Source organism: Lygodium microphyllum, chromosome 7 (assembly GCF_053477565.2).
Source record: "Lygodium microphyllum isolate KBCC chromosome 7, Lygodium_microphyllum_v1.1.10, whole genome shotgun sequence".
Lineage (NCBI taxonomy): Eukaryota > Viridiplantae > Streptophyta > Polypodiopsida > Schizaeales > Lygodiaceae > Lygodium > Lygodium microphyllum.
Genome location: NC_141141.1, coordinates 97,489,562 through 97,515,935, shown reverse-complemented (window position 1 = coordinate 97,515,935; position 26,374 = coordinate 97,489,562). Strand labels below are relative to the sequence as shown.

The following is a 26,374-nucleotide window of genomic DNA, read 5'->3' as shown; positions in this document are numbered from 1 at the left end:
AGTTGCTACACGGATGGAGATTATAAGTTTCATTCCAATTGTACTTCATGACTAGGCTTCAACATGCATTTTCCTTTTGCTAGTTGCCCAACAGCATATGACTTTCATTTAACGGCCAAAAAGCTTTTTTGACATCCTAATACTCTCTAATTCAACAATCTTAATGAAAACACACATGCACATACACACATAACAAGGACAAGAGAGGGGCTTCTACCTACAAGTTTTATATTAATAAATTGCACCTATACCAAGAGCCCATTCCCTAGAAATTTAGGCAGTGGAGTCCATTAAAATTACGCTTGAGACATGACTGCAACCTAAACCAACTTTGTGTTATACCTTGTCATTTCTTAGGACATATAAAAATTTAAAAGAATGCAGTTTTGAAGAATATGATAGCAATAAAGAAAACTGACAAGCCAAGAAAGATCCTTACATTTCTCCAAAAGGAGCCAAGAAATGTAACTTCCAATACAAAGAATCAGGTGTGTTGGTTGAATCATGCTCCAAACGTGTATGTGAAAAGTTCCAGCCAAGGAACTAAGTGCTATAACATGGCAGCTGAGAGTGCATATGTGAACAATGTGCAAAAAGTCCTTGTTCATGCTCAGATTTTGTCACAGACAAAAGGTTCCACTTCATAAATTGCTTCCAACAGTATACAAAGTGCTTAAAGCTTCCTCTCTTGAATTCATTCCAGCATCCTCCAAAATTTTGGTAGATCCAGCATACTCCTCATGCACTAGTTCCAAGTGGCTAGGAATGTGACCCCCAAACATTTATTTGTATGCAATGGCATAAATTTGTCAAGAATGAATTTCCTGTACACGATAAGGTAAAGGTCGAGATACGAGTCCATCAGAAGTAATCCAACCAGCAGAAGCAAGATCTTGCTGTAGTTGGTCAAACCTAACTAGCATGGACTTATAGGAGGTTTCAAGATGACTGTAATCACTAAAACTAGCACTCATTGGCAAGGATTTGCTTGATCTACTTTCCAGCTGATGAAGACAGCACACTTGCAGCATCATCCTAAGCAAATCGTGAGAAGAAGCTCCCACTTTTAAAAGCACCTGAACCAAGCACCCAAGTATCATTACATGAGTGCGTAGCAGTTACAATATACAAAGATCTTCCAGCCACTATCACATTGTTAAGAAAGCCATGAAATACTGATTTGAGAGTCATCATGCAAAAAGCTTTTTTGACATCTTAATACTCTCTAATTCAACAATCTTAATGAAAACACACATGCACATACACACATAACAAGGACAAGAGAGGGGCTTCTTCCTACAAGTTGTATATTAATAAATTGCACCTATACCAAGAGCCCATTCCCTAGAAATTTAGGCAGTGGAGTTCATTAAAATTACGCTTGAGACATGATTGCAACCTAAACCAAGTTTGTGTTGTACCTTGTCATTTCTTACGACAAATATAAAAATTTAAAAGAATGCAGTTTTGAAGAATATGATAGCAATAAAGAAAACTGACAAGCCAAGAAAGATCCTTACATTTCTCTAAAAGGAACCAAGAATGTAACTTCCAATACAAAGAATCAGGTGTGTTGGTTGAATTATGCTCCAAACGTGTATGTGAAAAGTTCCAGCCAAGGAACGAAGTGCTACAGCATGGCAGCTGAGAGTGCATATGTGCACAATGTGCAAAAAGTCCTTGTTCATGCTCAGATTTTGTCACAGACTAAAGGTTCCACTTCATAAATTGCCTCCAACAGTAGACGAAGTGCTTAAAGCTTCCTCTCTTGATTTCATTCCAGTATCTTCAAAAATTTTGGTAGATCCAGCATACTCCTCATGCGCTAGTTCCAAGTGGCTAGGAATGTGACCCCCAAACATTTATTTGTATGCAATGGCATAAATTTGTCAAGAATGAATTTCCTGTACACGATAAGGTAAAGGTCGAGATACGAGTCCATCAGAAGTAATCCAACCAGCAGAAGCAAGATCTTGCTGTAGTTGGTCATACCTAACTAGCATGGACTTATAGGAGGTTTCAAGATGACTGTAATCACTAAAACTAGCACTCATTGGCAAGGATTTGCTTGATCTACTTTCCAGCTGATGAAGACAGCACACTTGCAGCATCATCCTAAGCAAATCATGAGATGAAGATCCCACTTTTAAAAGCACCTGAACCAAGCGCACCCAAGTATCATTACATGAGTGTGTAGCAGTTACAATATACAAAGGTCTTCCAGCCACTATCACGTTGTTAAGAAAGCCATGAAATACTGATTTGAGAGTCATCATGTAGAACCAACAAATACTGACAACACAAGTGACTTCAGGAAAGTAAGGGCTACCTAGAGTATGCTTCTGCTTCTGGTCCTCTTATAAATGCTCTCTTCTTCCTCATTAAAACGTATACTGGCCCCTTTTCAGGCTAGGCATCCACTCTAGGCAAAATAGAAGCAGTACTTCATTTGTGCGCATCATGGTTAGGCTAGAGGTCACCATCAGAAACCAAGCAATTTTCCGAGACACGATTGTAACTCATTTGGAAGACTCAGACCTAGTCCTAATTACACTACTTGGAGTGGAAGCCTAAAGCCTTGTCTTTCATACCCAAATCTACAGAATATTTCTATAGATGTATGCAGTTCTAGGTAACTGGTCAGTCCACTGATCTAGGTTATGTGCACCACCAGCTGTGATAAATCAGTTCGGTAGTGTAGGGCAGAGCTAAGGTGGTCCCCTATCCAGCCAAAACCAAGTAGTGCTCAATCTGAGCTTGCTTAAGCCTGATTAAGCATGTGAGTTTGACTGCTTGCTTGCAAGTGTGCCAGCTGGCAGGCAGCAGGCGAGCATACGTTTTGGCTATTGCATGTAAGTGCTGCCATCTGCTCTGTGCAATTCTCCCCCGATGTGTTTTGCTGTCATTCATTTGTATCTGCATTCCCAGCCCCTAGCAAATGCACTGAGCATCTCATACACTGCTGCACGTAATATAAAGCCTGCATTTTCATAAGGTACAATGTTGTTTTGACTGATGAAGTTTGCTTCTTGCCATCCACCTCTGCAACTTTTGCCAGAGCTCTCGACAATGAGAGGTTGGACTTCTGTCTTCGCCCAACACTCTATATCATTTCTTCACTTACTATTCAATTGTATTCTTATGCTTTCATTACATGTTCATTGAATAGACCCCGATTGGCCACTATGCTTCTGCATCTTACACTAGTATCAAAATGTCAACTCGGGGAGCCATATCAAGGACCCAATCAACCACCTATCGCACCAAGCATCTACTCGTGGTGAATCTCATAACCTTTTGGTGCAGATCCGTAGGAGTAGCAATAGCCTTACATCCCTCCATCTCAAAAGCTCCTGAACATACCGTTGTTTAGAGATGACAACCCCAATATCTGTCATCTCAAAATCTCATGAACTAAAAAGAAATGGAGAAGGCCCATATCGGTCATCTTGAACACCTTGCATAGTGCCTCCTTTGTTTGCTTGACCTTCTGAGCATGGTCACCTATCAAGATGAGATCATCCACATAAAGCACAAACAACATGTTTCCTCAATTGAAGTGTGGATATACAACTGGGAATTGGAAGAGGAACGTCAATATCCTAGCTTCCCTTGGAGAAATGAGTCTACTTTCTTGTTCCAAGGACGTGGATAAGGCCCTAAAGGGCCTTCTTCAACCTGTACGTCTTTCCATCGCATGAGGAAAATCCAAGAGGTTGCTTAACATAGATCTCCTCCTTCAAATCACCATTAAGGAAGGCAAACTTCACATCAAGCTAATAAACCGGCCATCTCCTATAGCTAGGTAACATAAGAATGGCCCTAATGGTAACCATCCAAGCTATAGGTGCAAAGATGTCATGGAAATCCACTCTTGGCCACTATGCCAAGCCCTCTACACCAATGAGCCACACTTTGCGCTTATGGAGAATTCCATGACTATAGTATTTGTTCTTAAAGACCCATTTGACTCCAATCACCTTTCATTCCAATCAATAGCATCCAATTCCTAGTCCCTAGCCTTCTTCCAATGTTGTGACTGTAAACCCTCCTTGATGGAGGTGGGCTCCCTATTTTGCATGACACAAGTCATCAAACCGGTCTACCTTTGCCAAAGTCTCTTGAATATCCACCAAGGCCAACTCAATGAGTGAATCCGGTGGTGAAGCAATCTCCTCCTCCACTGAGGGTGGAGCCTCAATAGGCGAAAGGCCTCCAAAGATATTGGAGCAGATACCCAACTATTACCTAGATCTCCAAGGACAAGATGCTCAACACCCCCCTCTACAACCAAAAACTCCATGAACCAAACATCTCGACTCATGTATACCTCCCGCGAAATAGGATCATAAAGCATGTATCCTTGGGATTGTGAGCTATAACCCAAGAACACATGTTTCTTGAAAGTTATCTCAAACTTGTCCCTATTTTTCTTCAAGATGTGAAAATAAGCATCAAACCCGAATACCCTAAAATAAGAGACATGGCTTTTGACCAAAGTAAGCCTCAAAACGTGTCATATTAACAACAACCAATGAAGGGGATCGATTAAGGATATGGACAGCAATTGCCACTGCTTCGGCCCACAAACCACTAAGGTATATGCCGATGCTCCATCATAGTCTACACCATCTCAATGGCACTATGATTCTTTTGCTCCAATATGCCATTCTCTTGAGGGGTACTCATGTTGGCAAACTCTTGGTGAATGCCACCATCGGCACAACAAGTTAGCTCATGGGAGACAAACTCCCCTCCCTTGTCGAAGAGTAGGGTCTTGAGTTTCCTACCACACCTCTTCTATTCAAAGATTAGCCAATCCTTGAAATGTGAGAATGCTTTTGGACTTTAGCTCCAAGAAGTACGCCCACGTCATCTTGCCAAAATCATCCACAATTAGCATAAAATACAAACTCCCCTTAAGGGGCTTTGTCTTGATTGGTCCACATAAGTATGTCAAAACAAGCATTGAGGGCTCCTTAGCCCATCGTGAAGCTTGCCACGAATGCAAGATACATAGGGCGGGTGGCTCACCCCAATCTCAAGTAATCCTTGCACAAGCTGACCACGAGTTGCCTTCTGAAGATACTCATAGTTGAGACAACCAAACTGAGTATGCCATAGCTCAATCAGTGTTTATGAAGAAAGAAGAAAAGAAGAAAAGGCAGAATAAGACCACATCTTGTAGACTCCATTCTCCTCATATCTTGCACAAAGAATCTATCAAGACACTCCATTAAGAACTCAAAAGGAGTCCTTACCAAACTCGACTATCAAACCAATAGCACAAATCTTGCTCACTGAAAGAAGATGATATCCTAGACCCGACACATAGAACACCTATGATGTGTGGGCACCACCTTGCCCATCCGGAATCAACTGCATATTAGCCTTATCTTTGATCAAGACTGAAGAGATATCGCCTATGAAACTTGCCCATGCATCGGATGTATATGAGCAATACCATTTGAAGAAGAAGTCATGTGCCAAGAAGCGCCAATATCCATAATCCACTCACGAGACTGCAAGGCCATCATCGTTGCATCAATGGCCGTCAAATGAACATCCTCTATCACCTCCAAATGGAGAAAGGCAGCCAATGAAGAAGCATTTACCACTCCCAAGACCTTTGTAGTCTTCTCCTTCTTGGTATCCTTCTTGCCCTTGTTAAGGCAATCTTTCTTCCAATGACCTATCTTGCCACACGTGGCAAGTAGACCCCGTTTAGACTTCTCAGCCTCTTCCTCTTATTGGAGTTCTTCCCTTTCTATTGGGAAGATTGACCAATCACAGCCTCCGACTTGGGAGCATTCTGACCTTTGAGTTGTAAGCACTAAATCGGGGCGGTAACTCACAGAGAAGAATTATCGCCATGTCCTCCAAGGTAATCACCTTCCCTAAATTCTAGACCTGCATCTGCAATTGCCGAAGCTTATTGGCATACTCCCTCATAGAAGAAGACTCATTAGGACTCAAAAGTACTAATCTAAACCTCTGGAGACACCCACTTCATCACAGTCATCCAATTATACATTTGATCTAACTCCAACGATATCTCACAAGCTACAGTCAAGTACTCGTTGTGAGCAATGATAGCTGGAGTGCAAGAGAGAAAGAGGAAAGAACGGAAGCAGGCATTCAATTTGTCCCAATGCGTCTGTACCTTCGTCAATTCAGCTTTTTCATATGCAAAAAGTTTAAAGGCATCATGAGCTATAGGACAGTCTATAGCCTCTATCACGAGCTCTACCAAATCATAAGACTCCAATCTGTGGTAAGCATCATTACGCACCAAATGCGGCAATTCTCCCCATTGAGCTTTTGAAATGAAGGAAGAGTCGATAACACAAGCACCGTAACAGTCCATAATAGCCTAACACACAGCATCAAGTTCGGTAGACATTATCAATGGAATAATTTGCACAAAAACACGGGTAGTCCCCCTCTGACTCTGCACACAATGCCGGTGCCTCCTAGAACTTCCTCCAGTCATTCTCAAAGAGTTTCACACGCTGAAGGTGATGAGAACTCAAAATTTGCTCTAAAAGGCTTAAAATGCTGCCCATTCTCCTTCACCAAACACTGAAGGTGATGAGAACTCAAAATTTGCTCTAAAAGGCTTAAAATGCTGCCTATTCTCCTTCACCAAAAGCAAAAACTTGCAAAAAACAGCAACTTCACTCCTCTATGCTTCACCTATTCGCATTAACCTTCGAATGCTGAAAATGCAAAGTTTTATCCCAAAGAATCCTCTTGATCAGGTCTACCCACAAAAATGCATTTTATTGCCTTGTCCTATAGCTTGTGTCGCCGTGGTGACAACATTAAGGAATATGCTAAATAACCAAACACATGCATGTGGTTCATCACTAGCTTTTGTCCATTCCAAGCCTCATACAACGTAACTAAATCCAATGCTTTGGTGGGGTAATGATTGAGAATATAAATTGAGCACAATACCTTCCATTCAAAACTTACTAGAAATCCCTTTATGACTAAGTATACATCTTGACATATCCACTAGAAAGTGGTTTTCCTTTCAACCGCAATATTGGGGGGTGTGTGGTGTGGTACATTGATGGAAAATACCCCACCCAGTCATAAATGCATTGAATTCACATGACTAATGTATAGTGTAACAAGCTTGCAACCACTATAATTTTCAGCCATCGCCAAGAAGCTTTATGACAAGCAAACACATCTGATTTGTGCTTCATTTCATAAACTCAACCATGATGAGTCAAATCATTAATGTCACAAAGTACGAGTATCCTCCCATGGATGGATCTACATTGGACCCACATGCATTCTTGGTCCATAGTGCAAGAAACAGCCATCCAAGTCTAGAAGTAACTATGAAACAAATTCCTATTGTGACATAAAAATGGCCTCTAATAGAAGAAAAATAAGAAACCCAAGAAGAATATGGGGAAGCCACAAATTTATCATTTCAAACTCCCTCCTTGTAGCTCCCTATTTTGAGCAATGTGCTCAAACTGACTCCTCTAATAATCAAAGCATTCACAAACAAGACAATAAAGTAGCTAATCCATCCACCACTATATCATAGAGACTTGGATCACAATTGACTTGTAAAATCACACTCAAGAAAGCATTCACTCCAACAATACCAAGCTCCAAATTCTGTATTCAAGTCCACAGCGTACTTACTCTATCCTCTAAGCTTGGGACAAAAAAACTAGTTGCTCCTCATAAATCTCCTCCTAAAAGGTATCCGTTAGAAATACTAACTTCACATCCATCTCAAAAATAGAACATCTATGATGGGGCAGCAAAAACAATGACTATCAAATGATAGAAACCTGAACTATCGGCACAAGTGTTTGTGCATAAGGAAACCCAAGCTTCTCAACAAATCCCTAGGCAGCAAGCCTAGCCTTGTGCTTGTGCAAGGTCTAAGATCCCATTAGACCTATACCTTGATCTTATAAATCCATATGGTATCAATGAGCTTCTTCTTGAAAGGTAGTAGAACCAACTCCCATATCTTGCTACTTAGACCCAGACCCTTAGACTTGCATGGAAGATGGATGGAGACATTGGGCATACAGGCACGACAGCTACAAAGGCTTTGATGGGATCTTGGGGAGTAGATATGGAGAGATCCATTTGCAGAGACGTCCTTTTCTTTGGCTATACCACTAGGTGGGGGAGGAGAGTACAAAGATGAGCAAGACAAGAGTCGTGCCAACTGCAATTGAGCACTGGACTATCCAGGGTATATTACGGCCTCTCCTCGTAGACTTCTAGAGAACATTGGAGAACAACTTTAGACCAAGAAAGATTTCACTCTTTCTTTGGTTACTAGCACACAGGAGTTTAGCAATTGGAACATGGCTTGGCTATGGTAGAGACCCTATTCCTTGCACTAGATGTGAGGAGCATGAGAATACTTATAGGCATTGCTTATGGGATTGCCCACATGTTCAAGAGGTCTAGAGGAGAGCCCTCAGGATGGTATTTCATGGCACTATAGATTCTATGATTTCTACATGGGGGACAATCACATGGGTCACTGACAAAGGCCCATCTTGTGGGTATGAGAATGTACAAGGGTGTTAGGCTTACCTCATCTCAAGGCAGCTTGTGAGCATGACTTTCATGCCTGATTTCTCACAAAGAGCATGGACTAGAGGGCATTGTCACATATGGGAGCTCATAATTATTTATTGCTTCATACATATGGACAACCAAATGTAGCCAAGCTATTGATTTTTTGGACATATCTACTCCAGAGACTCTCTCCAAGATCTGAACAAAGACTGTGCATACTCTTCATGGGAGATGGGAGAGAATACACAGAAGCTTGGAAACTATGAGGAAGAAGAGAGATGCTTGTCTCGAGACTTTGGATTTTGGCATCTTTTTTGGTCAATTAAGTCCTTCTACAAGACGTGCCGCCAAGTGTCCTATATCAAAGCCTTCTAAAATATATATGAAAGTAGGCACTTTGTCTACCTATTCATTGGAATTTTGGTACTTCCACATGATCACGAGCTCAGCGATATGGCTATGGAGGATGGAACCATAGAGTGCTCATGATTGTGTATGTGAGAGAATGTGTGTGTGGAGAGAAAAAAGAGAGAGCAATAATCTTCTATTACAATGAGATTGAGCCTCTTTTATAGGCTCAGGCAAATTGCTTGCTTACATCATCAGTGATGTCAAGATTACACAAGTCCAACTGCTTCTCTCAAAAGAGTCTAAATACATCTCCCCCTTTTTACACCAACTAAAGGAGGATTCACATGAGCCTATTAGAGAGGCATATTTCAGCACCCACCCTAGCTCGAACAATAGGCAAGAGATGGATAAGGATAGATAAATGGAATAATTGGGATAAAAGATAAGAAAACTTCTAGATCAAGTCCATGCTTACATCATAGAGATATCTAGCAACGCTACTCATGATTACAAAAATAGAAACTCCTAGTACTTGAAGCCTAGGATTACCAAGAAAACAAAATACTTCTAGGACTTACAAAGTCCAAGGATACAAAATATGGAGGAGATACCAAGGTAAATGAAACCTAACCTCTATAAAATAATTTTTTCAGGTCTTCAAATTCTCTAAGTGAGAGGCCAAGCATCATTAATTATATTTAATAGCAAGTACGAAAAGTGATTCTCAACGAAAGAGAAAACTCAAGCACAAAAAGAGTCTCAACAAAAGAGAGAACTTGAGCATAGAAGATCCAAAATTTGTTGATCCTGATAAGAGTATTTTGTTGATGAAGAACTTCTTCGTTGGACACCTTGGATGAATCTCCTAATGATACATAAACTTCGGCTGCGTTGTTGCTCTTGATGGATATGTTTGATAGCCCTCCCTTGCTTCCAACATGTAAAGTTAATATTGTCTTGCTTCTGTGCTTTTCGATATGAAGCTTTGACTCCATATTGTGGGCTTTTCAGAGTTCTTGATCTTTGAGGTGTACTTCTTGAGTGAAAGATAATGTTCTCTCGTACAAACCTTCACATATGAGCTGTTGTACACACTTTTAGTGTGAAAAGTCCTTAATAAAGAATATGATTAGCTTAAATAGTCTTAAAAGCTTATCTGTATATGTCGAATAGCATTGTTTGACCTAGATATTGTGTGGATTGATGGCCGTCATTTTGATCGCATCAATGATGAACACAAATGCTAATGAGTCAGTTGTGATACTAGTTGACTAAGGAATTGGCACCCTTTTGTATACTACCGTTGAAGTCGTTGGCTATGCTAACGTGCAATTGAAGCTATAAACTAGAGCTACTAAGCTAGCGAGCTACTGTTCTATTTGTCATGCTTAATCTACCATCATCAATTGCGCTCTAATGGGGAAGAATGCTTGTGTGAGGATTGGTCTATTCAAATTTTCGCCCTGACACTCAGCATAGTGTCACTCTTGATGACTTGGAGATGATGATAAATGCATTATTAAGATACCAAAGCAAGGTAGGCAGATGGAGAGAATAGATTATAGGAGAGGTAGATGAGAATAAAAAAGGTAGATTGCTGGGGATAAAGGCATTTGTGCTTACGCTGCCCTGTATTAACTTCACACACCGTGATCGCACACCTATACACTCTCAATGACAAGCACCCCTCACTATCACTTTAATCTTTATTCTTTCAGTGACTACTAAATAAGGGAAGGCCGGTTACACATTGTGATTGTTGGAGTACCCACATATAGTATCTCTTGCTTTCTTGCTCCATCCTCCATAGTCTTGTTTCTGCTTGTGTGCTTCCACTTGGGCTCTACCTTTCAACTAGTATCAGAGCCAATCATACAAGGAGCTTCTTCATCCTTTGCTTCAACCCGAATTCAAAGCTTCAACTCAAGGTTACATGGCAGCCATTGTTTCTTCTTCCCAAGGTATGCATTGAGTCTTTCCTTCTCCTGGCTTGTTTCAACTTGTTCTCGGCTTCTCAAGGAGCTTCCCAGGGCTTAGTTGAGCCGTGTTAAGTGCTTATTGCGCTAAGGAGTAGCCATTCTATCCAATTTGAGTAGATACAAAGCAAGCTTTAGAAGTCGTGGGGATAGTTATGGCAGCTTGACAGCACTTTCGTACTTTGGCAATAACTTTCATATATGACATCGGATTCAAGTGTTCTATAGCTAGAAACAAAGAGCACAACGAAAACTACATTCATCAAGTTGATTCTATGCATTTTTCAGTTCTTTGTTTCACACAGAACAAAACACTTCAGGTTTGGATAGCAAACAAAAAATTCCATAATGCATGTTTGATGCTTCGGGCATGCTATTTTAGTGCCCTTATGGTATGCTTATGCTTTGAGATGCTCTTTGGATTGTTTAGAGATTCATTAGCTCAGTTTTGCAGAGGTCTATTACTATCATAACAATTTGGCCAGCAAGCTATTAACAGTAACTTTATGTCTATTGAGGCTTAATACTATTCAAGTATGCCACTTACATTGATGTCTAGCATTGATACTTGGACTCCAATATGATTATGGATGGCTTTACCACTCAGATTTGTGCTACGTTAGATGCTTTGGAGCTTTGGATTTATGCTTCAATTGCTTTACTCATTGACACTACAAGTTTGAAAACTTACTTGGGTTTCATGCTCCCGAATGTATCTTGGATTACGGATGATCATGTACTTGATGTCTTGAGCTTGCATTGCTTATTTGGCATTCAGATTTGCTTTAGTGGGAGTTACTTGCTATTGGAATTAGAGCTTTGGATTCTTTATATGGTTGAGCTTCATTCTTTGAGACAGTGGGACTCTTGGTTCATATATATGCTCTCTTGTATGATATTGGACGCAATTATCTCCACTTGTGGGCTAATTTGATTTCGTATGCTTTGCACACTGGCACTTACCTCTGTCAACAATTTGTGAGTGTGATATATACTTATGGAATGTATGGCTTATTGACAAATTGAGTTTGTGATAGTCTTTGATACCACTTGTCTATACTTAGTCACTGTGAGTTGCATTTTTTATATCCAGGTTGCTACTCGGATATCCTAGGTAGTGAGAGCTTGCTTTCTTGGCTATTTGCCTATAGTTGGATTGATATATACTCTTGCCTTTATTTAAGCGTTGTTGTAATTGCAATTTTCAGCATTCTTTTGGAGAGCAAACATTGCACTTTGACAATCTATTACTTGCAGTTGGTGAACAGCTCTATACACTTTGGCTAAGTTTTGCGGGCTTATTTGCAATGATTTATAGCAGCCCATTCTCTGGCATTTTACATTGGTATATTATCGTTATGGCTGGTTCTTCAAATAATAGTGTTATTTTTAATATTAAAAATGTTGATAGCATAAATTTCACCTATTGAAAGATGCAGATATGGCAAGTACTCATTCAAAAGAAACAAGTTAGGCCTTTGAATTGTTAAAGGTATTAAACAAGATATTTGGGATGAGTTGGATAAGCTATGTGAATCCACTCTTATATTGTCATTGTCAAAACAAGTTTATTTCAATGTTGTGGCACCTGAGGATAATGCTTGGCAATTAAAGGAAAAGATATCCAATCTTTATGACAAGCAAAGTTCTACTTCATAGATGTACTGATTGAAACAGCTCATGGACCTTTGCATGAAGGAATAGACTAGTGTATCCTCCACATTTGAATAAATTTCATTCTATTTTTAGTACCTGCCATGTGTGCTAATATACTAAGGATGGTTTGAAACTCCTCGATTTTAAGGGCGCCTTACCGGTAGAGGAGATAGACAAAAAGAATGTGGGTGTAACCTATACTTCTCATGCATTGACGGTTAGGGACAAACATAATGGTAAGAGTGGTACTAACCAATGTGATAGAGACCACCACTCTTACTGCCATGGTAGAGACTCACAGAGGTCTCAGTCTCGTGAGTAGTCTTGTAGTAAGTTCTATGGTTGTAAAGCCTCTCTTACATGTCATTACTCTGGGAAGCAAGGTCATATTCAACCGCAATGCCATAAGAAGTGGAATAATAAGCACAAAGAGAAAGGCAAGGGCAAGTGCAAGATAAGTCTCATGATCATAGCATTGTTCCTAGTAAGCCTGTTGTAAAAATTGAGAAGATGAATACCTTGGAGCATGAGTCTAATGATGATGATATCTTAGCAGCTTCTTTCTCTTGATGCTAGTCACTTGATTGATGCCTCGTCTACTTTTTCTCAATGTTGGCTGCTTGATTCAAGGGCTTTTTTCCATGTTACTCTGCATAGAGATTGGTTTCATTCCTATCACAACATGACAAGTTTTGTTAGACTAGGAAATAACTTGGCATTGGTGGTGTTAGATTGCAACTTGCTTTCAATAGCACTTTTCTTTTGTATGATGTACCCCATGTTCCAACTTTGACCAAAAGCCTACTCTCTACTAGACAGTTGGATGATGTAGCATATCATGTATCTTTTGGTGATTCTACGTGGAAGATTATCCGTGTGAATCTTGTGTTTGCTCGAGGAGCCAAGGCTAGAAGCCTCTATCCCTTGCTTGTATCTGGATCTATCGACCATATTTTAACTGTGGCTAGCATACCACATGTATCTTTATAGCAGCATCAATATAAGCATTTGCTATGGAAATCAAGACACTACATTCATGGATTATACTAACTTTGACTATGCAAGACATACAAATGGTAGAAAATCCACCTCTAGATATGTCTTTATTTTTGCTTGAGGTGTTGTTTCTTAGATGTCTAGGGCACAAAAATGCACGGTCTTATCTACTATTGAGGCAGAGTATGTTGCACCCACTGAGGCTTGCAAGGAGACCCTATGGTTAGGCCGTGTCTCATGGCAAACCTTGGTATTATTGTTACTCCTACATTACATTCAGATTCTATGAGTGCTATTCAATTGGTCAAGAATCCGGTCTTCCATGCGAAGACAAAGCATATTGAGATGCGCTATCACTTCATGAAGGAGGTGGTAAAGGACAAGATTGTTGAGCTTGTTAAGATCTCAACTGACAAGAATCCTACAAATCTACTCACTAAAAGTCTCTCAACGGAACATTTTGCCTTCCTTAGGAAGATGAGGGGCATAGGATGATATGACACCTATTCCTCATCCTATTGTACTTTATGTACATTTGTACTTTGTCACTTTTTATTGTTCTCTCCTCACTAGAGGCATATTCACTTTAAGTGGGAGGTTATTGGGAATAAAGGTGCATGTGCCTACACCGCCTTATATTTACTCCACACATCGTGACCGCACACCTGTATACTACAAGTAGCGAACGTCCATCACTATTACTTTATTCTTTATTCTTTTAGTGACTATTGAATAAAAAAAGGCCAGTCACACATTGTGACTATTAGAGTTCCCACATACAATATCTCTCTCTTACTCTCTTGCTCCATCTGCCATAGCTCTTGCTTCAGCTTGTGTGCTTCCACTCAGGCTCTACCTTTCAAAGAGTAGGTAAGAATGATAAGCTAAGGATAATAATAATGATAACAAGAACAAAGATAGCTCTCTCTCTCTCTCTCTCTCTCTCTCTCTCTCAAGTGGTAGGTAGGAAGCTTAACCAAGCTAATAACAAAACTTAAATTTCTAATCATCCAGGATTAGTGCTAAACATAAGTGAGATGAAAATGATTATGTGAGTGGGCTTGACAAATGTGTACATGCTTAAAGTGTGTGCTCTAATACCATGTTGAAATTTTGGTGCTTCCACACAATCACAAGCTCAATGACATGGCTATGGAGGATGGTACCATAGAGTGCTTACGATTGTGTATGAGAGAGAATGTGTGTGTGGAGAGAAAAGAGAAAGAGCAAGATAGACAAGCTAGAAACAAAGCAGAAATGTACTCATATTAATAGATCCAATGTTATGTTACAATGAAAATGAGCCTCTTATACAGGTTGAGACAAGTTGCTTGCTTACATCATCAATGATGTCAGGATCACATAGATCCAACTACTTCTCTCAAAAGAGTCTAAATGCATCTCCCCCTTTTTCCATCAATTAGAGGAGGATTCATATGACCCTATTAGAGACACATATTTAAACACTAATCTTGTGCATAGGGGCATAGATGATGCAAGAGAACCAACATGATGTTTTCCCTATGGTATATTGTAATCTCCAACACATTTGAAGGAAATTGTTTGAAAAAGAGTGAATAACTTCATTTTCCCTCCCCTATACTTGGTCTTATAGACCTATATAATATCAATGCACTTATTCTTGAAAGGTAGTAGAACCAATTCTAACATCTAATTTTTGTCAATCAAATCCTCCTTGTGCAAGGCATGCTGCCAAGGGTCCAATGTCAAATCCTTCTAAAACCTAAATAAAATAGGCTCTTTTTCTATCATAATCTTGTGCATAAGAGCATAGATGATGCAAGGGAACCAACATGATGTGTCCCCTAGTGACCTTTGAAGGCCATTGTTTGGACAAGATTAAATAACTTCATACTCCATCCCCTGTAATTGGTCTTATATATCCATCTAACACTGAGCTTCCTCCTAGAAAGTAGTAGAACCAGCTCCCAAACCTAGTTTTGCTCAACCAGTTCCTCCTCTTTAAAGCCTTCTCAATGGAATTAGGCTCTCTTATGCATAAGCTAGTTGATACTAAGTGAACCAGTATGCTGTTGTCCCTAATGGTGATGTAATCTCCAAGACATCTAGGGAATATTTATGTGAAGCTCTTAGAGAGAGTGAAGAACTTCATATTAAACGGCTTTATTTTCTAACAGTAGGATAAGTGCCCAAAAATCCTCCATTGTATCCTTGATCATTCAAGCCATCAGCCTTCATCCCCTTGCTGCACACGCATTTGGAGGTCATTGCCAGCTTGAAGGAGGTCTACCTAGTCTGCTACCATTCCTGCCGCCCAACTGCCACCCAGCCTGCTGCCACCACCCCCAACCAGTTTGAAAATCCACCCAGCTAGAGTCCAGCTGCTGCCCTCACCGCCAGCAAACTCGGTCAGCTGATGCCACATCATTGAAGCAGCTTTTGACTATGTTTTGCTCCAGCAGCCTACATTTTCACTCTCTGGTGACCAGCCAGCTGACATCTGCATCATCACCATCTTCTGCTGCCTCCCTAAGCTGCACAGTAACAAGGGACGGGTTTGGGAACAGGGACAGGTATAGGAATTGCCATCTCCTATCACCACAAGAGGGGACACTAACATGGAGAGGGGAGTGGGATGGTATGCCAATGGGATGGGTCCCCTAAACCTTTGTGTCTCAAGGACCAAGGAAGGGGTGAGCCGAAGTTGTTGAGAGCAACTTTGAGAATGTGTTGTACTCATGATGGATCCTGGAATGCAGCAGCAGCAGTCCATTGGTGATGATGATGTTGTGGGCAGCAAAGGAGGGGGCGAAACACAGTCCTCCAGACAACAAGATGTCATGAGGTGATGCCAGGCAGCAAAACACAATGTTTGCTGGCCGTATGGCAGCTTAGCATAGTAACATGGGATACCCATTTTCTACCTTCCCACATTGTATCATTGACATTCCCATATTCATCTTCATTGCATTCTACATACTATGTCCATTGTGTTGTCATACATTTTATGTTTCTCTGTGTTTGCCCTAGGATTTCTTTACAAGTAGAACCAACTTCTACACCTAATTTTGCTCAATCATATCCACCTGCAAAGCATGCTCTCGAGTGTCATATCCCAAAGCCTTTTCAATGGAAGTAGTTTCTTTGTCCTTCATAATCGTGTGCATAAGGGCAGAGTTGATACTAAGTGAACCAACATGCTGTTGTCCCCAGTGGTCATGCAGTGATTGCTAGGGCCTTCAAGAACCATTTGTGTGAAGCGTTGTAAAAGAGTGAAGAACTTCATGATCCCTAAACCACCATGGTACGCCACCAGCCTCTAGCTCCTCCTAATCACCTACATCTTGACACTCAAATCTCGCAATGTCTTGAGTCTCGCTCATCTACCTCCCTTTGCTCTAGCAAATCCCCCCCTTTCTTCTTATCCTTCTTCTTTCCCATTCCCGTGATAGTAGTAGACAGGATCGCTAGATGTTTCATCCTGCTGAGCCTCTTGTTGGAGAACCATGGGGACAAGCTCTTCCCATATCAGCCTATGAAGGTACAAGGTACTGGGACCATAATGAGCTCAATTGATGGGAACATCCATAAGGCAAGCAAGCTAAAATAGACTTTATTCTGTAAGTTCTAAGGGCATGGACTATTTTGGAAATGGTGGGATTAGACCGTACATGGTATTCTTCTAGCTTTGGGTTTTTCCCGTGAAACCTTGCTTATGAGTTTCAAAGGTTCTGACATCACACCTCAACAAGCCATTGATATTGGAAGGGGAGGTATATCTGATTGTAAAACCAAGCCTGCCATGCCCAGCATCAACAGCTTCAGAAATCAACAATCCAGCCAGGCTTAACAATGATAACAACATTCTTTGATACGAACTTAACTCTGGATTATCCTCCTAATTTAAAAAAGACTCAGCAAGTGAGATATAGTCAGTTAAATTTGCACTCACCTGATATTGATTATGACACTCTGCCAACACATACTGCTCATTCTGATAAAGTTTGAATAATCTATCAGCTTCTGCTTGTGATCTAATCACATTAGAAAATGAAGTACCTACATTCAGCTTGGTTGCTAGAACTGCTGCATCCTCTTTGCTTTGTGAAGAAAGCACATAATTACAGTGCTGCACCTTGAGAAAAACCCCCGTCAAGTGAACACATATGAAGAAAAACATAAAAATAAACAATAGGTAAGAACCAAGCAATTATATCAAACAGGCAATACATACTCTTCTGCCCCAGTTAAAGGTAATCACCTTATGTCCTCTAAGCTTGAATGCAAGTAAAGGCACCTCAGTAAAAATTGGCTCTTCTGCATTCACTTCCACAACAGGGGCAATAATCCCTGTCCTTAGATACTCGCTGAAAACAAGGCCTGTCATTTTACAAGTTTAGAGTACTTGACATATGGTAGTCGAGCTGTGCTTTTAAACGACTCAAGAGATGATAACTAGTGTGTAGATGCACATGATCGGATCCAACCAATCGTACTCTTGTGCTTGCATTTTAGACATCATGCAATAAAACAAAAGGAAGATGGTTAGAAAGTGCATACTTGCTCGGTACGGATTCAAAGTCCGAAGCTGCACTGCTTGATACGACCTCAGATTACAAAGCATGTGCGCACCACTTACGGCAAGGAAAGAGCCAACAAGCAAAGGTCCTGATGAGCCAACATATCCTGATATAGCAATGCCAAGCAGAATTCCAAGTGACTTGCTCACCATACCTTGTGCCTCGCCTTTGGCAATCACCTAAGAGAACACATAATAGGTCTTTAAATGGTCTGCAGCATGCAGGTTGGATGTTTTTTTTAATTCACTCAGCCTGCAGGCAGAAAAAGCATGCAGCAATAGTGCTAAAGTGTAAAGATAATGACTCAAATTAAACTTTATGGTCATCACAACAGCAGGCACACATGTGCATGTTTCATTATTCCATTAAAGGAAAAATCCATTATCACCATAACTATTTTGGCATGTATATAGAAAAACGACACTATCTCTACAACTTGTCAGCTAGTTTAAGCTATCAAAGGCTGCATGTCAAACATGTTCAATAGCCCACATGTACATCAACTCAGTAATCACTTGGTAATGTGGAGAGAGGTCCTACTTCTGCAAAGTTACGTTGGGCAGCAAATCCTGCATAGAAGCAGCTCCTTGTAGCAGCCTGTAAACCATTCAGGGGTAAAGAAACAAGTGAACATAATAAAGATCAGAAAAGATAGAAAGCAAATGTGGCCAGAATCAGAAAAATACACACCTGTTTTTTTTTTTAAAGAAAACAACTGCACACAGTTCAAAAACCATAACCAAGTACAGCTCTTTACAATCATACCAGGAGCCTTTCATTTATATAACTAGCATAAAATCTTGAAGCAGTTAATTTGCTGTAGCAATACATGCTTGCAAACACATGCTTTAACCTACCATTCCATGCACCTAAATGTAAGTGTCAGAAGTACACCTCACAGGCTGATTCAATACATCAGCTTTTAGCAATGAGACATCAGTATTAATTTTAAGCAAACCTTACTTGCAGGTTTGTAATCACACAAGAACACATACATTTCTGCATGACCCAGTATAGAATCTCATTATTCCATTATGGATCAAATGCGCATTGCATAGTTGTGCTTTGGAATCTGCAGAAGGTTCGACAATATCTGTTGAAGCTCCAAGATTTATTTTACCAGCCAGGCTATATGGGTGGATGAATGAGACAGACATCGTAGAGAAACACCCAAGCCTTAGGTTCACTAGAAAGCTATTCTGTGACATCCATCAACAGTCCCCATGGGGAAGCATCCATCAGCATTATCACACATGCTTATTACTGAAAGTATTAAAGTGGTGCCCATCAAGTCTAGGGCCACATATGTTTCAGCCTGAGACAGGCAAACATATTTGAGACATACTTTCAAACTTGTTTGTAAAGCATTTTCCTAGTGAAAGTTTAAAACTATGGCTATGATGAATTATTTCCATGAGTGGGTCTGATGGTTTCCACATTCCTGGATGGATATAACAGTTGTGTATACCTAGGTGGATCTGATAATTAGTGGGATGATGTGATGGTTCCAGGTTTTCATGTCTGACACACACTCAAAAATTGCAAAACTCAAAGAGAAAAGAAAATCCAAAAGTGAAAATAACCCCCCTACTCATATGTTGCAGTAGTACTTATGGTGTACAAGCGGAAAATGGCTGCCAACAGCAAATCCACACTACACTCCAGCCTGTATGCAGACTTGCATAATCTAGTGCGGTGTGGTCTATATTCACAAAGGCATACACTCTTGTCTAGTCCAAAAGAAGTAGCCACTCAGCCACCTACATTACCATGCGGAAAATCTCAAAAGCCTCCAGTCACAAACCTTGATCTCAGCACCACCCTATACTAGTAGGGTGAGTGCCCACTTAGCAGGCCTACCAAGAACGCGGAACAAGGAAATGCATTTTTAGCCATCCTAAACTTCACCACCAAAAGCAACATCAAATTGTCTAGTAAAAGACAACTTTTTGATGAGCCTCAATCTGAGTCAGACGAGGACACTAGGAGCTCACATGTCTATCATGTGTTTTGATGGAGGAGGCAACTCTACTTGAACATGCCTTTCTATGCATTTCCATCAGTTGTTGTCAGCTTCCTGTGTGCCCTTCTAGGTCAGTTTCTACTTTTTCCCACTCGGCCTCCACTTGCCGAACATTGTCCGTACCAATCAAAGATTTTTTCTGTGGCCATCTGGTATTTTTTTGGCATTTTCAGAAGTGCGACAGCATTAAATGTTGGTTGGTCAGCATTTATGGCACTTACAAGTGCAAGTCGGCCAATTTTGGGCTTTTATGGCTATTTATATCCAATCCCCCACTTGGCAGTCATTCATCCTCTCCAATCTTCTATCCTCCTTGGTAGGTACACACTCTAACACTCCATCCCCTTTGTGCTTGGTGCTGCCATCGTCATTAGCTAGATCCAGTGCCCTCAATGACATTGTGGGTTGTGTGCAGGGAACGATCAATCTCCTTCCACTTTACCGTTTGTACCAGCATTCTTTCTTGTCCAGTGCAGATTCCATTCTTCTTTTCTTGTAGTCTCTCTCTATTCCGTTGTCTTTATGCTTCCGTTTCTTTTGGCTGAACACTCACATGGTATCATTGTCTGAGAGAGACACACAGGCCATGATGTATTGCATAGGACAGCCAGCCCCAAAATGCAAGTAGCAGACCTTGTGTTTGCTGCAAACACAATCATCTATGGAGCTCTTATCAGCACAAGAGACATCACCTTCAACCCAATCATCAGCTTTCTCTGTCCATTCGATTGCTTGTGTGTGGAGGTGACCTTCTCCAGGTGCTAGGCGTCACATTCTGCTCAGCATTTTGCTTAAAATGCAGCCTTCTAGCTGCAGATGACAGTATCCCCTGGCCAAGTGACAACTTCCACTATCATGCAACAGCATCTCCAGTAGCGTTTTGTGTTTGTTTTTGGGGAGACAGCCTTTATCCCACAAGTGGACCTTCTACATCGAGATCTTTGTCCTATAGTAGACTTGCTTCTATTTGTGGATTGTCTATTGTTGTGGGCGATTGCACAAGAGGAACGTGTCTTTTCCATTTTCAAGCTCTAATGCCTCAGATGGGGATCCTCTTTCTTGACACTCCTTTGAGCAGAAGCGTGATTATTATCACCAATATCGTCAGAGGGAGGACTCTCCTATTTGCACCCAACCCCCTTCTATCCATCTCTCCCAAAAGGCTCCATCCAAAGTGAACATAAATACTTTGGTACCGTCTATACAGGTACCCGTACTTCCTTCACTGCCCAAAGAGGACCGACTGGACGGCTCCAACTATTCCCTATTGTCCTATAAGATGGAGTGTGTTTTGGACTCCCTTGATCTTCGAGAGCTCGTTTTTGAATCTATCCCCTGTCCTAAGGAGGATCCTGACATGGGACAGCTATGGATCCCACAATCTTATCGAATTAGGTCAATTCTAGGGCCTAATCATTCCTCTTTATGAGTTTGCAAGTTTTTGTCCTTGTTCATATTCGCAGGTTGAAGACCACAGAGGAAGTGTGGAGCAAGTTTGTGTCTCTCTATCAACAAAAGATGTTTACCTACAACAATTCCCTTGAGAAGAAGCTATGGATGCTCTCGGCATTGATGACTCTTCTTCCATGAAGGAGCACATCACTCAGATGGAGGATATGAGGCGTGAGCTTGCCTCTCTTGGTTGGATGATATCTTTTGAAGACATGGCTATGATCCTTCTAACTCAGTTACCATCCTCCTCGGTTCGATGTCTTCTACACCAGCCTTATCACATCGAGGATCCATGAGACACTTCTATGGGAGGAGTTATCCCCGCTTGACTTGGAGCATGATGAGCCATTCAAAGAGGTCAATGCTACTGGATTCAACTCCACTAAATCTTTTGTTGCAAGTTTGAGAGGGAATAAGAAAAAGAAAAAGAAGTCAAAGTCAAAGAAGCAAGAAAGTTCTTCGAGCCCTGACTCAAATTTAGAGAAGTCGAAGTGCCCACATTGTGGGAAGGGAACAAATACTGAAAAGAAATGTTGGAAGAAGTATCCTCACCTTTGTCCAAGAGCAAAGGGTGAATCTACATCGGAGCCCTCTACTACCTCTACACTCACTGTTACCCATGAGTCAGTCTTCCTTCATAACTATGCTTTGGAGGAGAAGCCTTCTTCAATGGATGCCTAGTCTTCTGAGCAGCCATGGTTGGTGGATAGTGGTGCTTTTAGTCATATGACTCCACAAGGTGATTTGCTACAAGATCTTCGTCCATCCAAGGGTCAGTCACTGTTGATGACATTGTATCGGTGCTTATTAGTGGTGTTGGCACTTTGCTTTTATTACCCAACCACGTATCGTGCTTCCTTTCGGAAGCCCTACATGTTCCACACTTGGGTTTTCTACTCCTCTCTATTTATGGCCTTACAAGGCTTAGCACACATGTAATTTTCACCGCGCATGCCGTTGTTACTGAAGATTCTTTTACAAGAGCTATCTTATCGACTGGTTGGCAAGAGAGAGGGCTTTACAGGCTCCATTCCCCTTTCATGATGCAAGGTCCTCCCAGGTAGTCTATTACTACACTCGTTCCTACTTGTGCATCATCTATTCCACAGGTTTCTTCCTGTCCCCCACCCTCTTCTCCAATGGTTCCCTCGTACCCCCCCATCCCTTTCAAAGGGGGATGGTATCAGTGATGTGGCTATGGATTTCCTAGCCCCTAGTGTCTCAAAAAGGGTTTCCCACGATCGTGAACAGCTTGAGTAGCTTCTTCTACATTGACGGACTTCATTGACATTGGCATTACTCTTACCACCCTTGGATCTGGTCCTCCTTTGGTCTTTTGCCACATCCAGGATCTAAGAGGGGATGTTATTGACATTGGCATTACTCTTACCACCCCTGGATCTGGTCCTCCTTTGGTCTTTCGCCACATCCAAGATCTAAGAGGAGATGTTAGCAATCATGATTGTCATGCCTTGTCATCTCTTGCCTGTGAGCCTCAGTCTAAGTCACACAAGGACATTAGGAGCTCTAAGATGTCTGCCATGTGTTTTGATAGAAGAGACAGCTCTACTTGAGTATGCCACGAATCGTAACCGTTTGTGTATGTTATGGGACACTGCTCGGAAAAGACCTGCTTGGTTACGTCTTAATTGCTCTGGCATGCATCCTTTGTGCTTTCGTTTGAAATGGGGTAACTTTGCAGGGCATTGTTTTTCGTGTGGAAAATTGGGGCATTTTATGGCCGAATGTCCAACGAAGCAACCGACCGCAGATGCTGAGCATGTTTTGCCTCCCATGGAAGATATGGTGCTTGATGCTCCATCGCAAGATGCGACCCAGCCACCTAAAGTTTTGGATAAAGGCAAACAACATGTCTCGGGTTTGGATTCCCGTGACAATGACTGGGTAGATGTACGTGCCAAAAAAGGTAAAAGGTTTGATGCTGGCATGGCGGATACTATGCCTAATGCTTCACAAGATTCCTTGCGTACTTATATGCGCAAGAAAGACATGTTGTCTTCAGAGCACACTACTCATGCTATGGTTTCTTCTGCTCCTCGCAATCAGCCCACTAGGAAAGTATATACGGATGGTCCGAAGGGCCCACCTGCTAAGTTGGCTTTTGATGCTAGAGGTAACGTGATTACCCCATGGGATTGTCGTTATCCCCATTCCATCCCCAAGACAGTGGATACACCGTCTATCTCTAAATCTGGCCGTCAAAACTCTTTTGCCGTGTTAGCTGATTTTTTGGATGAGGGAGTCCTTGACATTCTAGCAGAAAAGGTTAAATCAAGGCAAGCTTTGCCTCGTTCCTGATTTTCTTTTTTGAATACACATGAAGATAGCCACGTGGAATGTGCGAGGCATTTGTTCTCGCAATAAGCAACATGCCATGTGGAGTTTATTGTATGAGAATCAGTGGGATGTCTCGTGTGTTGTTGAGCACAAGAGTCACGATGAAGCAGGAAAAGTTGTGGATTGCCATGGGTTTCGCTTGTTTTATGCAGGGACACATGCCATGCATTATTCTGGTGAGCTTATAATTGTACATGAGAAATATCAGCCTGTTCTTATTAAAAATGATGTACATGGTCGTTTTCTGGTGATTGAAGTTTTATTTGAAGGAGAGATCTTATGGTTACTTGGGCTCTATGCTCCAAATGACCCTTTATCCTACCGAGATCTTTGGAATACTTTGCAGACCTCCTTGTCACTTGGCAGACGAGGTTTTTTTATGGGGGATTTTAATATGTGTGTTGATCCTTCACAGTCCACATCAGAGCATTTGGTGATGGACGCTCCGGAAAGCCGTGTGTGGAATGCGTTTGCTCTTGCCGTACTTAAGCAAGATCTCTGGTCATGGCTGCACCCTTCTTCTACAAGGTTTACTTTTCATTCTGCGCAATATACAACTACATGGTCGCGGTTGGACCGCATGTACATCATGCACGATGATGCTCTTCTTCCTGAGATGCTGGAAATGAAAGTGTTGCAGCAATATGCCTTGTCGAACCATTTTCCTCTACAGCTTGAGATGCTTGTACAACCCATTGCACCTTTTAAGCAATTTCTGGATAGACTCCCTTTGCGTTTCAACTCGTCTTATTTGAAGCATTCAATCTTTCAGGATTATATGCAGCAATTGATTGATAGATTTTTATTGGACTCCTCCTCTGAGGGCAATGCTTCTTTTGAACGATTGCTCTCTAATGTGCACCGGGTTATTCGACAGTATGGGATCCATCATGCCTCTCTTTGTCGAAGGCATCGACAAGCAGTGGAGGAATTACTGGCTTTGGTTCGTTCTCTACTGGTGGAGACTCCAGATGATGTATTTCTGCTGCCATTGGCTATGCATTTGACTGATCTTATTAAAGAGTTTCAGTTGAAATCTTATCAACAAGCCAAATTGCAAAATTTGACTGAGAATTTGCAAGATAGTGCTTGTCAGACTCATAAGTTCTTTCGAGCTCTCCATGCATCTCCTGCTCGAGGGAATATGACTAGACTCCAGGATATGTATTTCTGCTGCCATTGGCTATGCATTTGACTGATCTTATTAAAGAGTTTCATTTGAAATCTTATCAACAAGCCAAATTGCAAAATTTGACTGAGAATTTGCAAGATAGTGCTTGTCAGACTCATAAGTTCTTTCGAGCTCTCCATGCATCTCCTGCTCGAGGGAATATGACTAGACTCCAGGATACAAAAGGTCAAATGGTCATTGATCCTCAGACTAATGTGAATATGTGTAGGAATTATTTTCTAGACCTTCTTGGTTCTACTCCTTCTTCACCTTCTGACCAAATTACTCATGCCCGCTCAGTTTTCTATGATTTGGTCCGCAATCAGGTTCCACATGACATGCAAACTACTTTGAAGACAGATATTCATGAGGCGGAGGTTATGGATGTTTTGTTACACTTGCCCAAGGATAAAAGTCCTGGTTGGGATGGTCTCACCAATGAATTCTTTGAGGTTTTTGCTACCCGACTAGTGAAACCATTGACGGCTATGTTTCAGCAGGTTTGGAAAATGGGGTTCATGCCTTTCTCATGGAAAGGACTTATCAAACTGCTTCCAAAAGTTCCTTCGCCGTCTATGTTGAAACATTGGCGACCAATTTCTTTGATGGGTTCTATGTATAAAATCTTTTCCAAAGTGATGGTGAATTGGCTCCATAAGCATCTTCCTGCCATTGTGCATCCTCTTCAATATGGTTTCATTAAGGGCCGAAACATTCTGCATAATGTCTTAAATGTGCAAATGGCTATTGACTATGCAAGGCACTCTAATCAGGAGGTGGTATTGATTCAATTGGACCTGGAAAAGGCTTTTGATTATTTAGACTTGTCTTTCATTGCAGAACTTATGTCTACTATGGGCTTTGGTACTCGGATGTCTCGTTTGATCTACATCATTAATGCTGCAACTTCTTCACGAGTTATGCTGAATGGTGGTGTTACCGAGCCAGTCCTTGCACGCTCTGTGAGACAGGGTTGCCCTTTGAGTCCTCTCTTTTTTGCCCTTGCGACTCATCCGGTTCTTTCGCAGCTTCTACTCAGTTGGCTGGATTGTCTCTTCCTTTTGGACAGCACTTCATTAGTCAATCCTTGGCTGATTACAGCTTTATGATTTTGCGTGCGGACAAGGATAATCTTTGCAAAGCATTAGATGTTTGGACTCTCTTTGGTCATGCTTCTGGTCTTCATATCAATGCTTTGAAATCAGCCATTCTTAGATGCACGGAGTCAGATTTGCATTCATTGGACTGGTAGGGA

The 26,374-nt window shown here is 41.3% G+C and overlaps 1 protein-coding gene across 13 annotated transcripts in view; it reads right to left on the bottom strand.

Annotated features, from left to right (window-relative positions):
• Positions 1–405: 405 nt before the first annotated feature.
• Positions 406–26,374, bottom strand: part of RUS1 (root UVB sensitive-like protein (Protein of unknown function, DUF647)) — a 36,524-nt gene continuing 10,555 nt past the window's right edge. For 2 of the 13 annotated variants that reach the window (XM_087681722.1, XM_087681733.1), the window contains 6 exons: positions 18,656–18,712; positions 18,096–18,294; positions 17,797–17,915; positions 17,488–17,670; positions 17,279–17,332; positions 937–2,156 (listed from right to left, as the gene is read on the bottom strand). In XM_087681722.1, the coding sequence (XP_087537848.1) occupies positions 1,890–2,156; positions 17,279–17,332; positions 17,488–17,670; positions 17,797–17,915; positions 18,096–18,294; positions 18,656–18,712 (879 nt within the window). In that variant the 3' untranslated portion in view covers positions 937–1,889. Of the gene's footprint in view, positions 2,157–17,206; positions 17,333–17,487; positions 17,671–17,796; positions 17,916–18,095; positions 18,295–18,655; positions 18,713–26,374 lie in introns of all 13 variants that reach the window. The other 11 variants (XR_015691363.1, XM_087681723.1, XM_087681724.1 and 8 more) reach the window with 11 other exon arrangements.